At 34.5% G+C, this 16,002-nt stretch overlaps 1 protein-coding gene across 8 annotated transcripts in view; it reads right to left on the minus strand.

The window, feature by feature from the left end:
• LOC138710155 (CD2 antigen cytoplasmic tail-binding protein 2 homolog) overlaps nucleotides 1–15,787 on the minus strand; it is a 122,089-nt gene extending 106,302 nt beyond the window's left edge. For 3 of the 8 annotated variants that reach the window (XR_011335117.1, XM_069840787.1, XM_069840785.1), the window contains exons 1-4: nucleotides 8,496–9,367; nucleotides 8,227–8,372; nucleotides 7,261–7,356; nucleotides 2,113–2,235 (exon numbers count right to left, since the gene is read on the minus strand). Coding sequence is in view for 2 of the 8 variants with exons in the window: in XM_069840784.1 (XP_069696885.1) it covers nucleotides 13,680–13,779 (100 nt within the window). In the remaining 6 variants the exon portion in view is untranslated. Of the gene's footprint in view, nucleotides 1–2,112; nucleotides 2,236–7,260; nucleotides 7,357–8,226; nucleotides 8,373–8,495; nucleotides 9,368–13,679 lie in introns of those variants that run through there. The other 5 variants (XR_011335114.1, XM_069840784.1, XM_069840786.1 and 2 more) reach the window with 3 other exon arrangements.
• Between the last annotated feature and the right edge of the window lie 215 nt (nucleotides 15,788–16,002).

The raw sequence follows: 16,002 nt of genomic DNA on the forward strand, positions 1-16,002 counted from the left end.
TACTGAAAACTTTTATATTTTGCACATAGGAGTTATTGCAGGAACAACAACGATATATCTGTATTCTCTTCTGGGGTGAAAATGAGTGGACCTCATCTTCTTGAGGGGTCTGTCACAAAAACAAATGATAGAAAATCCGAGAATCTTCTGCTTTATAAAAATATATAAAGAAAGCAAATTTTTTCAGCTTAGGTACCCAGTATTTATACCTTAGCTTCATCACTGGTATGTAGAGCCCGGATTTTATGTAATTACATATTTTGTTCCTATATATATGTAGCTATAAGGAAAGCTAAAATGTCGGCGAATCATATCAAAGGGATAATTATTCCAAAGGTTTAAGTTACTTATTTTTAACATTTTGGTGCATAATAAATATTTTGGAATATTTTACATATTTTGAAAAAATACACATTTTTTTCACCAATTTTCCCTCTACTTAATTCTTAAGTTATACATTTTAAAATTGTCTTGATAAAAACTCAACACACTAGAACAATATGAAATATACAGACACACTAAAACACAGCCAGATCAAATTCTCAACACACAGATCAATTTCAGAACACACACACTATTTGACACCACATTTCAACAATTTTCACTTATCGAACGCACCCACACAACAGGCAGCGAAGTTCAAGATGACGCCAAGATCTAGTAGGCTCTGAGGATGGTGTGAAGAAGCACCGAAACAGCTGTAAGCCGCACATGCTTACACAATTAACACGAATAAGATCGCAATCTAATCAATTATTTAGTTTTAAAATTGTTTATAAAGCTTATTTCTTCGTCTCTAGTGCGTAAATATAATTTAATAATTGAAAATAATAACGTATTCTGTGAAAAAATGGACATCTGTTTGCAATGCTAATAGTGTGTATATCCCTTAAGAAGTAACGGTAAAGTAGGAACAAATACCACTGCGAAGGGTGGGTCATTGTACTGCTAACGCGATGAAGGAAAAAGTGAAAGTTACCCTGTGGATATGACCATTTCGCACAAACATCGTCAATCAGATTGCTCTAAAAGAAAACAATAGTTTTTTCTGTTTTCTTAAGAAGCTTATTTTGACCTCAGGTGATACAAATAGCTAGTCTACTACTATTCGCATCCAAGCTTAAAGACCGGATTTCAATTGACGATTCCTTTACTACGATGATAAAATCGTGCTGTGCAAAGTTTGTGACACGCATTGGGTACTCCATGAAGTCACAATTAGAACAGCATTTAGAAACTGAACTTCACATGAGAAATAAAAGTCGTGCTCCGTCGAAAAGAAAGAAGTTCTTCTTATACAAGTGGTGCTGAAACATTCTTCGTCTTGTACCAGTGAATTTAATAAAAATTTGTGCATGGCAATGGTTGCTGCAAACATACCATGGTATAAACTTGGAGTTCAAAAGTTTCAAGCTTTCCTACGCAAATACTACAACTTCAATATTTCGCATGAATCAACGCTCCATAAAAATTATTTGAACTCCTGCTACTCCGACACAATGGAAACAATTAGTGCTGAACTTGATGATTCCTACTTATGGGTTGCCACTGACGAGACGATCAATGACAGCAGAAAATATGGAAAAATATTTAATTATTAATTGCGCCACCAAACAATAATTAATTGACGTTGGACCACATGTGCACCTGTAATTTTTCATTAGTGTGCAAAAATATATCTAATAAAGTTTAATTTTTAAATTACATATTTTTTTATTTATTACATATTTATCTACATATTTTGCCATTTTTAGCCACATATTTATGTACATATTTCTCATTTTCATATTACATAAAATCCTGCTCTACTGATATGTGTGTCAATTTATTATTGTGTACTAAAAGGAAGGTGGGTATAAAGCAGATAATAATAACACATACTTATTTCCTTGTGGAAGTGGAATAAAATAAAGTTCTTAATGGAAAGCTTACAGTCCCAAGCTGATATGAATATATCTTCTCTACAAAGTAAAGAAGTATGTGTTTAAAAATTGATTTCAATAAATGTTTATCATATGAAGATCCAGTGTTATAACAATTATAAAAAGTCTGTCAGCAACATACATTTTGATTTATGTAACTTATGTATACTAAAGTATTACCGGTACTTACTTTCAATACCGGTACTTTTCTCAATCTTAGAATCTCCTTGTTTTCCTTAGCAAGACTGTTGTGCAGAATATCTTGTAGGAGATCCTACTTTGAATCAGATAACTGCAATGCACCACTCGGCAGCTATGAATAAAAAAAGAAACCAGTAATAATTATGCTGGAAAGAGTATGAGGCGTTGTGGATACTTTGTATTAGGAGCAAACTTGAAATCGTGATTCTTTGTTGAGTTCACCCTACTATACGCAATGCCTCATATATTCCATTGCTTTTTTAAATCAATTTTCTGTATTTTTCCTTATACAGAGTGAACCGTAAGTAATGTCATTAATTTCTCGTTCTCGTTCTGCAAAAGAATTTTACAATCTAGCAGGATAGAAATGGGGATGCTCTAGGAATACTTTGAACACTACATACAAAATGTTTATACAGCCAGTGCTGACATACTGCTGAGAAATTTCAATTACTTCAACTTCCATAAACGAAGTAGAATATGTTCAAAACCAGGCTCTCAGGCTCTTTACTGGTGGAATCAAAACACCTCCAATAGATTCTATAAGATTTCTCACTAATATTAACAGCGTCAAAATGACAATAGAAGAAAAAGCACTAGTTCAATATGAAAAACTTATCAGATTACCAGGAAACAATTGGCATTCATACAGTCCTCTCTGTAGATTGAAAACTCAAGAAAGTTTCATATCCATTGTTCAAGAATTAAAACAGAAAATCAATATCCCGAATTTAAAAGAAAACTTACAAATTAAACCAAACTCTTTAACTCTATTAAATATAGAATATAATCTAAATTTAACAGAAGAAATACTGAAATCAGAAGTGAACACTGAAATAATGAAGCAATTGTCTTTAGAGACACTTAATATTAGGTACCCTCCATAAAACTGGCTTCATTTATACACCAATGGATCCTTGATCTCCAGAGAACAAGGTGCCGGTGCAGGTGTTACGTGCTGTCTCTTCTCATTTTATAGTTCTCTTGGGTATGGAACAACAAGTTTTGGTGGAGAAATCATTGCAATAAGTGAAGGTCTCAGGAATCTTCTATGCCACATCAATAAATTTAAGAATGTAGTTATATTGTCAGACTCCAAAGCAGCTATTCTATCAATAATCTCTAAACACACACCTTCATCTCAAACAGCAGAAATAACTAAAATCCTCTCTCAATTAATATCACTCAATAAAAGAACTGTATTCCAATGGATACCATCCCATTGTGGAATCCTGGAAAACGAGAATGCGGATGCTTTAGCAAAGAAGGGCAGCACTGCTATTTACAGACCTGTTACTAAATCTAAATATTACTTTGTGAAAAGATTTATTACATCTACATACTTAGACTTCAACAAACAAAATTTGATAACACAATCTCAAGGGAAAAAAATCGAACTCTGTGCATCATAATCCACAGTTAATTCCCGATTTACCACGAAAATCGTCTGTAGCTGCATTTAGATTGGCAACAGGCCATGATTGTTTGGCCAAACACCTGCATAGAATTGGAATATATCAGTCCACTAACTGCCCATTGTGCAACTCAAGCCAAGAAATGGATTCGGAACACCTCAAAATCTGTGCTTCAGTGGCTGACCATGATAATATCTTTGAAAAATATTGGAGTGCAAGAGGTCAAATGACTTTATTGTCAAACGCCTGGCATTAGAATACAACAACAAGAATCTTACATTTATCCAGATTCAATTTCTGCACATTTAAAGAACAAAACTAAAATTCTTTCAATCATTCATTATCATAATTCATTGCCCTCTTAAATTGACTGAGCATACTGGGAATTAAATCAGTGCCTTTCCCAAAACATGCTATGAAATGTTTCATATAAAACAATTTTTATCTCCAAAAGGAAGCAAAAACGAGCAAAATTGTATTAAACTGCTTTGTTTGAAATACCTCAAACAACTCCCTGAAATTAATGATAGTACTTACGGTTCACTCTGTGAATATTAAGCTCTAGTAGACTCACTGTATCATTTAATGATATTGAAATGAATATCTGTTCCCTGTGTTTCTTTTGGTCAGTAACAGGTTGGAAGGATATTAATAGAGCCTACTTTCAGATCTCCTATATGTTTAAGCCAGAAAATTTATAGTAAAGCAATTCTTATTTCTTTTAACGTGTATGAGTTCTGTTCAACACTAGGTAATATAGAAATTTGGTCGATACATTTTCAGGCCAGTTTTGTCGTGCATATAATTTCTAAACTACACGACACATTCCAATAAAGTAAATGGAGACCGACAGAAGGATAAATGTATCCAACATATCATTGAGTTGGAGTGAGTGACATTATCTATCTTCACTGCGGTAAAGGGGAAGTTTAGGCACGAATTGGCAGGTCCCATAGTAGCCTTGGCAGTGTAACTCGAGAATGCAAAGCGATAGAACATTTACAATTGAGATGCATTTTTGCTAAACTCAATCGATGCACAAAACTACTTTTCTCAGAAAACGAGTTTTATTGTATACACAGTTTATGTTGTGGGAAGGAGATATTTCTAATCATCCTCTACGCACGGTATGAACCGAGTTGTGCAAAATCTAACTGCATGGGTGATACAGAAGCTAAACACCATATGATTGTGATATATAACTCATTTTCGCAAAATTTTGCATCTATCGAGTTTAGCAAAAACGCTCCTCAATTGTGTAAATGATTCGTAACGAACCAGGCTACAATTCCAATTGAGAAACAATCAATAGTCGACAAGTTAAATTGAAAAAATTCCGAAGTGCAATTGAATGAAGAGAAAAAATTCACAATGTCGAGACATATGCAGCACAAAGGGGAGTGGGAGTACAAGCAATGGGTAGCAAACGATACAGTACAATGGTTAATGTAGCAACCGACATATTTACTTTCAATGCATACAAGGTTGGGACAGAATTTCATGTAACTACTAAAACGTTGAATTATATGACAAACAAAAATCTTTATCCCTCACCATCTGTTGTACATGATTAGCTAAGAACTGCAGACCTGCCATTAAAAAAAAAAAAAACAATCCAAGCATCCCTGCTTTGTAAATATTGATATTGTAATGGTATATGTATGAATGATTTGTCTTTGTAATCCGGCAGGATGTAATGACATGTATGAGTGCTGTTTATTTATAATTTTAGAGCATGTGCATTCAGAAAAGGATTTTCGATGTGGTAAATTCTTATATGTTTTCTTCTTTCTACGCGCATGCGTCGATGGCCCTTTGGCCGCCAGTTCGATGGTGCAGACTGAGTCAGTCTGTAGTTGACTAGAGCTGGAGCCATCAGCTCAGACTGGAAAGGCTTGGTGTCCGTGTTTGGGAACCATAGGCCTATATCTCAACCTATGATGTGAAGGTAAACTGGCCACTGTACTTGGGTTTTTCTCTAAAACTAATTAAATTATAGCCCACCGAGTTTTTCTTTTGTGTATATTGTGGGATTTTGGTGAAATTATTTAAATTCTAAAAGATGTTTTCCTTTCCCTTTGAAGATTGGCCGTGGCACTTAAAGATTTTGCTAGGCTGAAACGAATCCACATCGTCAGTCTGCGTGCTGTAATGATTAGTTAAGATTGTGATTTATTCTGATAGAATAACAAAGATCATGAGCTGATTATATATAGATATGAGATGAATAATGTTGAATGACTGAATTTTAATTTTATTGTTATTGTTAAAATAAATTCTCAGTGTCAGTTTAATGTTGCTCAAAAACAAACACAATTTTGTACATTTAGCTTGTCTAATTTTTCAACATTATGAAACTGGTTTAATCAAAGGTTTTGAGGTTTAAAGAGAATTGTTGGTTTAAGGTTGAGTTTACTTAGTGAAAAATAAAGTTTTGATACAAATTGCATATTTCGTAGCGTAAGAATTTATTATAATCTTTGGTAGAAAAAGATAACTTCAGTACCATGTTACCGTAATATCACTCATCACCTGGCAATCCTGTGTGTAGCTACATGTCGTCTTTGTTCCTGCAATAACTCCTATGTGACATATTTATCGATTTTCAGGTTTTTTTCTAGTGATACAGCAAGTAATAAAATCTCCTATATGTAATTATATTTCTTCCTTTCGAAAATGTAAGAATTCACAACCCCCTATCTACGATGATGAATAAATGCGTTTTTCCCCCTACTGAAAAATTGTGTATTTTGCACATAGGAGCTATTGTAGAAACAACGACGATATAAGTCACTCAGCAGTCCTAGTATAATGGCAGTTGACATTGGGTCTATACTTCAACGTATATGCCTAACTTGGAGTCAGGCCATAAAGGGAAACATTGAGGGAAGAGAATTCGATCCGGTGCTGTGGATTGAATTCGGCATAGCTCAGTGGTCAGAGCACGTCAACTTATATGCCTAACTTGGAGTCAGGCCATAAAGGGAAACACTGAAGGAGGAGAATTCGATCCTGTGCTGTGGATTGAATTCAGCATAGCTGAGTGGTCAGAGAACTTGGTACGTAGAACCAAGGACCCGAGTTCGATCCCCAACACCGGAGCGAATTTTTCTCCTCAAATATTAATAATGAATTTACTTTGATTGATATATTTTGAATTTTAAGGTCATTTCAAAGGTCAGTTTAATAATATATGAGGTGTCACTGTATAAGGATCATGTGCAGAGACTAAGTAGAAGGCAGAGAATAGGAAAGATTTGAGAATGCTGGGTTTGCAGTGAAAGGCCTGCCTTTGGGCAGAACACGTGTGTGTGTGTGTGTGTGTGTGTGTGTGCGTGCGTGCGTGCGTGCGTGCGTGTATTTTGAGAAGCCTCTTACAAATCCTAAGGAATTGAAATGAGAGAAATTTTAGCAGTCTATATATATTTTTGGGCAGGCTGAAAACAAACCATCATCTTTCTTATCATTCATCTCGGGGAAGGATTACAGCAAAGAGAGAAAATACTGCAATGGAAGAAAACTGGATTTGCAAGAATTTTACAATGGACAAATATTTAACATACCTTTCTGTATAATGGCAAAGAACATCATTTTCATGACATTTTTATTTCATATTTGGAATTACGTTGGTAATTTTAATATTCTAATTACACAACTTAATACAACATTAGCCAACATTTTAAGAACTTTAATTGAGTCACATTGCAAAATGTTGGTCATACCTGAGTATATTCATCAGAAGTCAATATCCGGTCACTGTTATCTGGTATTTCATGAGAAGTCCCGGTACATGAAGTATGATGTTCAAGATTAGGTTTCTGAAAATATACAGAATTTGATATTATAAATTTAATAAGAATAATTATAATACTCATTGGTCATTCCACAAAAAGTATTTCACATCTAGGTCTACAATATCTTTTTAATAGATATTATTGATAACTGATTAAATTACGATTTTACTAGTGTTAATTATGTAAGCATGTGTGGCTTACAGCTGTTTCGGTGTTACTTGACACCATCCTCAGAGCCTACTAGATCTCGACATTATCTCAACTTCGCTGCCTGTTGTGTGGGTGCGTTCATGTGATGAAGAGTTGTGTTAAATAGTGTGTGTGTTCTGAAATTGATCTGTGTGTTGAGAATTTGATTAGGGTGTGTTTTAGTGTGTCTGTATATTTCATATTGTTCTAGTGTGTTGAGGTTTTGGTTTTTGGGTTGTATGTGTAGGATTTCCATGTCTGTATTTATGTTATTGTATGTGTGGTTGGCGTTAGTTACGTGTTCGGCATATGTAGATGTATTATGTCCTCTGGTTGTTTAATGTGTTCTTCTCAGATATAACTGTATTACATAATATTTTATTATTTGCAACAGGTTTTTCCTTATATGACTATGTAATAAGTTCAGATAATACAATGGAAAAATATGCCAAATATAGATTTAGAAACAAAATGAGACTGGTTGGTATCAGGATTATTACAACAATAAAAAGAAATAAATTACACCAACCAGGATGACTACAACAACAATAATAATAAATAAATTGTATCTTGTAGTGAGAAAAAGCATATGTTTATTTGTTAGTCAAATGTAGCTCTATTTTCTAAGATGTCTGGTACCAGTATATCTAGTTCATTGACTTTGTACATATTGACTTTTCTCTTGACAAATTTCAGTACTGGTACCTATTGCGTTGGCAGTATAATAGGTCCTCCTTTAAGAACTCTTCCCACCCCCACGTTCAATAGTAGAATGCACAGAGTCAATCTCATTCTGGGTATGCCCTGATTAAAAATTTCTGTGCTATGACCACGGAAAGGAAGTTCATGCCCTGAAAACATGAAGAATATGTATGCATTTATGCCATAAAAATAGATAAATATGCTACAAAATATGCATTATCAGTCTGAGATTATTTTAACAGAATAATAAGGTACCGGTATAGGTAACTTACGTTTAGTCTATGGATTTTGAAGTGGTTGTCTCACTGCTGAATGCTCCATTTATGCTGTTACAGTTCACAACTAAGCAGTGACGTATGTTTTCTGTTGTCATTCTTCGCCTGTTGTCTCTCAGTATAGCTTTGTAGCGTGAAAAACTTCGTTCTACGTCACAAGAAGTAAGAGGGGCTTGCACAAAAGCTGGGAGCTGTTCTATAGAAAATTTTCTTGGTTTTTGGGGTGTTTTTCCTTCAAGAATATCTTGAATTTCTTTAAGTTGATAATAACCAGGGTTTTTGGAAAGAATATTTGCTGTTTTCTCGTTCACTTTATCTCCTACATTTCCTAGAACTGATGTTAAACTGGACATTGTTCTATCGAAATCTGCTAAAGACTGCAGTAAAGGAATACCAATTGCTAACTTGAGAGGCTCTCTATGAGGGCGTCATCGTTACATTCAAAATTCATAAACATAAATTAGTCGTGTTTACGAGGTTACACACTTTTAAAAAGGAGGGAAAGACTAATAAACATACATAATATGCAGTTTCCCTGCATAAATATTAAAATATGATGTTTTATAAATAAAGGCAAAATATGCACTTTTATGCACAATAAAAGTAATATCATTGTATTCGGAAATTTGTGATTCATGTAGATAATCTTTCAGCATATTCACACAACAATAGAGAACAAATATGCAAGTGCATGAAATTCCTTTCCCTAGTTATGACATTATATGACTCAGGTTAGTTACGCAGTACAAAAGCAATGAGGCAATGGATTTGTTCTTGTTTTGTCCACCACAATTGTCTAAAAATAAAATTACCTGGTTTTTTACTGTGTTGGGCAAAGAAGTAAGAAATTTATAGAGACATGTGTCAATCTGATTTGAACCTCTTTTGGCCAAGCTCTTATATCAAAAATAACAATGGCCCTGGCTGTCTGTGATGTCATTCATATATATATATATATATATATATATATATATATATATATATATAAATCCCCCCCCCCCCGCTGTTATTTATACTTGCTTTAACATCTTTGGTGACATCACGGGTTAATCTTCTGGGTGAAATCCGAAGGCCTGTGTACTATTGTTGAGACTAGTTCTATTGTTGTGAACTAGATGGCGACTGTATATGTATTACTGATTTGTTATGAATACGATTTAGGTGATGAATGAGGCCGGTGATTTTCAAAGACATTGTGGCCCGAATTTCCTGGCATTTGGCTTACGTTTGAGGGAAAACCCTGAAAAACCTCAACCAGGAAATTCAACCCGACCAGGAATCGAACCCGGGCCCTCTGCGTAAGAGACCAGCATGCTGACCCCTACACCACAGAGCCGGTCATATTCATATATTGTGAGATTGTAACAGGACAGTTTTCTTTTATAGTATAAAGATGAACACTCACCACAAGATGAAATAAGTAGCCTACTACCTGAAGATCAGAGTAGCACAAAACTTTGCTTGGAGCCTGTTTTGCTGATTCAATATCTTTAGTCTTTGTAGCCCTTGATGTTTCTTTCCTTTATATCTCTACTAACTTAAATTACCCGGCGTTGCCCAGGTTTTAAATGTTGGTCTATATCTAAATAAACTGTTTGTTAGACTTATCGGAGACCTCGGCAAGGGAACTATATAAAACCAAAACGAACCATATTTATTTATGTTTTCTCCTCCCTAGTGACGAATATTAAAGAAAGTGCCACTAATATCCAAAGAAACTGACTAATCGAAATAATTCCATCTCACCTATGAATAGAGTTTTAACAACTTTAAGACCTTATGCTACAGGGATATTTAAGATATTTAACATTGTGATTGATGATAACATTTATCGTACCATGGCATTATGCATTATTAAGCCTTTCTGCCCACAATATATTTAATTTCCTTCAAGGCCAAACTACAATCTGTAACGGATGGATTCTATCAAATACATGGATTTCAGGGTGTTTTGCAGTAATGGAGACTATACTCATCAGAATTCACTCTCCTGGAGAAGGCAATGTAGAACACTACCACAACAGAAAATCATATTTTTCTATTAACGGCCAAGTCATTAGTGACCATAACTTATTAATAAGAGACGGATTAACAGTTACAGTAAAATAGGCTCTATATTATTATTGCGATATTATAATATTGTAATATTATCACAAATATTACTATAACTTATAATAATTGCTTAAAATCGAATGGCTATAATAGCAATACGTGGGATAAAAACATCATCTTCTTTCGCTTTTCCAGTTAATATTGCCACTCATATTATGTTTCGCATGAGTTTTTGACACAAATTCTTGTTAGTGCATAATTTTGGTGAATCAATATTTCGCAATAGTAGGTCTACTATGGCTATTCAATATTAAGTAAATTATGTGGTAGCAATCCTTGTAGTTTGAAAGAATTCTAGAATTCAATTGGATAAAACAGTCTGCTCACTATCTACAAAACTGCATTGAGGAATTTCATAATACGGTCCTGGACTGCGTAAAGATACTTATTGGATGAATTATTTAGTTTCAGCCTTCGTGATGTGTAACAACAATGTAATTTAATTTCGTGTAAAAATTTCCAAGGCCTCGTGAAAGTCTATGTTGAATACAAGAGACAATAATAAAGAACAATTGACTGTAGAAGATTTTGCATTTTAATATAATACATGAATATTTGATCTATTTATTTTTATTTTTTATATATTTAATTAATTTAACTTCCATTTACACAATTTTAATGTAGCCTATGTTCTTCTCCTGGTTATGAAGGTTAAATGTGCAAACTTTGGCACATATCAGTCAAAGCGTGTAGATTTGTATAGAGAACATACACACACATACATACATACATACATACATACATACATACATACATACATACATACATACATACATACATACATACATACATACATACATACATACCCACATTCAATTTTATATATTAAGATTATAACTTTCTTGCAGGTTTAATTTCTCTGTTTCTGTACCATTCTTATATGCAGTATATACACAACATTGATTTTTCTTAAGGATATAAAATATGAAGGATTAAAGTGAATTAAATACTGATCTGTAAGAACATGCACGATGATTAATATTTCAATACTACTTCGATGGTGAAGACAAAATTAATAACAACATTGTTTTTAAACAATGCAGGCAGCATTATGCTACCATTATTGTAAGTACTGCAAGGTGTGCAAAATTTAAACTCGAAGCATGGATATTTTCAGTACGAAAGTGTCACAAGTCAAAATGGAACATTGCTTTTAGCAACAGTTGAGAATGGAAAACTGTTACAACGTAAAATATAACACTTTCCAATTGAAAAAAAGACTAAATAGCATAACTTTAAAACTGTTATATGTGCATTTATGTCCTAGTAGGAAATTTTTAGAGTTGTAACTGTTACCCTCATCTAAAGATTAAGAAGATTAAAATTGAGATAAAACCTAATATTTTTACCCTTCTAGGGAGAAGATCTAAAAATATCAATATTCATGCACGTACAGAAGAATTATTGAAACACATACTTAGTGGTCAGTAATAATAATAATAATAATAATAATAATAATAATAATAATAATAATAATAATACATTATTAAGCGTGGCAATTGATGTTTCTATATACTCCTAATTGAACCGTTGAGCAAAGTAAACATAATATTACATTTTGTCCGAAAGAACAAGAAAAAAGTTCTTCATTCTTTACGATACAACCTCTTACTGCTTGTAGAGATAGAGTTTGTAGAGCGACATGATACTGCTACTGCTTGCCTTCAGTACATGAATGAAACACACAGCAATGTACAGTAAACTCCTCGTACCCGTTTGAATGTCTGTGATTACAAGATGTAATCACGACACCCACTTTGGTCACCGCTGTTCTAGAGGAAGAGAGGAGAGAATGCGTAACTATTTTGTATACCAACATACCTGAGTTATGTATCCCGACCCCGGTGGTCAAGCTACGAGCCCCAGAGGCCCAAAACTTAGGGTTCTAATAATTTAATATTAATATCATTATAATACACGAATAAGAATCATTCTGGCCAGACATATAGTCTGGGATTTATCGCTAAGAAAATAACTCATGACTTTAAGTCGTGCGTCTTATCGCCTCACAAGGGTACGAGTCACAGTTCACCCTAGCTGGACTCATACAGTATAGGATGACACCCCATCACAGGGCCATGACTGTCAATATGCAACATTATTCTGTCAGACCATGTAAGTTTGACACCAGAATTGACACGTGACCCAAGCCTGGAAGAATTGAATAAAACTGAGGGTTTTCAGCCACTCACCCTCTTTCGTTTAGCTGTCGTCGAAGTTGTAATAACTGACCAGTAGGCTTCACGTCTCAAGTCTTGGGTTCAAACCCTGACTGATTACCTAGCTGACACGTAGTTCAGTCTAAGGGAATTGTACATTTCAGAACCGGCTATACAGGATTGAAAATAAACCAAGTATCATAAAACCTGGCTTCTCATTTCGGTTGAATAAGATATCACACAGCGCGAAGTGAACCAATGGAACCGTGGCTTCAAGTTCGCGATATACAGTACAAATACTTGTTAAGCTGCAAAACTTAACTCCTGTACCTGCTCTGTGACGTCACATATACTTTGTATCAGACAACCTCATTCCAGTTTATAGGTAGCTGAATTACAAAGCTTAATTATTATTATGGGGTGTATACAGCAGTAGCGGCTCGTACCTGAAAAAGTAGGTGAAGCACAAAATTGTTGCAAAGTTTTCAAAGCCCATGTAGGCTAGTTGTATTGATAATCGGAACTCTATGTAACTAAAGTAATTCCCTCCCATAAATTCCCATGATATTCAATCGTGAAAGTGATTTCATTGCATTTATTTCTGCCAGTTATCAATGCACTTACCGGTACATATAAATTAAGATATGGAGAGTCCACTGCAAGAATGATGGATGTCATTTGGAATACATTCTTCAGGAGAAACAATTGAAAGTTTGAAATGCTTAGCGCTCAAAGCTTAACTGTGATTTTCCGATCATTACTGGACAATGACTATCAATTTTAATGCCATATAACTCTCTATGTATATTCTGTATGTCTTAAGCTATGCATTGACAGTCTTGTTTCATTTTCGAAAAGAAAGTAACATCCATCATTCTTGCAGTGGACTCTTCATATGCTTATTGCTTACCTATCTTGTACACTAAGTTGATTCTCCATTCCTTCAGGGCTGCGAACCTGCCAATAACGTTCTCATGGAGGGGCTGTGATTCCATCATCTTGTCCAACATATCTTTTTGGAGCGAAATATTCCCTAACGCTGACAGTCTCTACTGTGACATTGAGTTTCTTTGTTTTGTTTTTATTCGTTTTAAACACGAGAAGCTCCTCTCGACCGGTACGCTAGTAAGACGGTAGTATTGAAATGAGGGAATATAACTTATACACTTCTCCAAATACATCTTTGTGTCACGAAGAAGTCTAGCACTTTCTTAACTGGTATATTCCTATATTCACTGTTCTGGTATAAAACTCAAGTTCACTTTTTGGAACCTGCGTCTTTTTTAATATGTTGAAATAGCTAGCTTATAGTGAAAAAAGCGGATCATGTGGGAAATTTCTACTATAGGTAATTGTCAAATTTGGAAGTATCAGCAAGGCTGACGAAACGAAGTTTTTCTAAATCCCCAAATCTTTTATCGATCTGCATGGTGATGTTGTCAATGATCTCAAAGAACAATATCTTGTAATTACGATCATGTTCTACATCACTTTTTCCACTGTAGCCGCAGTCTGTACTTTCTCCCTGAGAATTCACTTCTACTTTTTGCTACGTTCAAAATTCTAGCATAGCGCAGTACGCCATCTGAAATTTCCACATTAAGCGAAGAAGTGCTTTCGTCATGGCCCCGAAATGATAATTCCTGCTTGCTTAAATACAAAGCAGTGTCGATGACTGACCGCATAACATGTCTGTTTAAACTAACATTTTCAATATATTGCACTAACAATAGCCTAGCTTTTTTTTCAGGTTATTCCCAATAGTGTTCATATTTTTCTGTAAATTTTTGAACTGCAGCACGCGCTTTAAAAAAATGTTCCGCCGAATTTTCATGTTTTTGTAGAGCACGACTAACATTATTTTAGAAAATCACTGAATCCAGTTTCATTCCACACATTTTTTTTTAACTCCAAGTAGTAGGCATGACTAACAAAATAGTATTTCAATGTAGTGGCTCCCACACAACCACTCACTGATGCTTGCAGTACCATGAAGTTTTAAAATTAAGTTCGTATGATTTACCAGCTTGTGAGTTTACCTTTTTTACAGTTTATGTCTAAAATTGGTTGAGTTCTGTCTAGAAACAATAGATATCTCCTATACTGCTCACACGATTAAACGAGGTTTGAATTAATGTACACACTGTGTCACTGAAGGGATTCATTTTCACATTGCAACATAACAATACAAAAACTTATAGGGTAGGTCCTAACACACTTATTAGAAATTAATTAAAAACTGAAATGCACTTAATATCTTCACCTATTAAAGTGATAAGTAAAATAAATTATATTTTAAAAATTAGGCCTATCACAACTGAATAGCTCGACATATGCCTACCGACACAAAACACGACAAAAAACAGACTGAGGAAAGGCAAAAATCCATTCTCAACTTCCACTAAAAAGGCTGTGTTCAGAATATCAAACTTTCTTTCCATTGCTTTCATAGTATTAATTTTTAATGGAATTTTCCTATGAGCAACAGTAAAATTGTGGCCAGAAGAATAAAAAATGAAAGGAATGAAGATATCAGCACAAAAATTAAAATCATAAAACATAATAGGACCTATATAGGAAGAAGAATTGACGAAGCAGAAATTTTAGGAAAGAATTTTCTTTAGGACGGGCCATGTTGCTGGACAGACAAGTAGTCGTAAATCTCCGTGTCACCCATTATAGAAAGCGCATTGGCTGGGCTGAAGACCAAATACGTGTTCGTCACAGCAACACCCGTTTCTTGAAGATTGTGGAAGTGCGTGTCATTGTCATAGCAACCACCCTAACATAGAAGAACAAAATAATATTTTAAATCTGAGAATCATTGCCTCGTCGCTGCCGCTCAAGGAACTGAGACGTGAACAGCGGGAATATTAAAACAACCTGGTGATGCTGTACTTGACATTTATTGATTTATAGCCCTATAGTTTTTAAATTGAATAATTTAATACATGAAATATAAATCAAATGGCTCGCAAAATAACAAGTGAAATGTTCGAACCAATCGGGACAGGGACCTGTTCGGATTATCGAAATTTGGGATTAAGTGAGGGACAGGGATGCAAGTAGGGAAACCACGCCTTATCCATCCCCTCCCCACCCTTCACTGATCACCTTCTGTTCAGTTTCATGGTCGGAAGAAGCTTAGGCTACAGATTATCATAAAATTATAGCAAACAAGAACTTACATTCATTCATTAGTGATAAAAATAAGTTGTAATACTGCATATACT

This window comes from Periplaneta americana, chromosome 12, assembly GCF_040183065.1.
Source record: "Periplaneta americana isolate PAMFEO1 chromosome 12, P.americana_PAMFEO1_priV1, whole genome shotgun sequence".
Lineage (NCBI taxonomy): Eukaryota > Metazoa > Arthropoda > Insecta > Blattodea > Blattidae > Periplaneta > Periplaneta americana.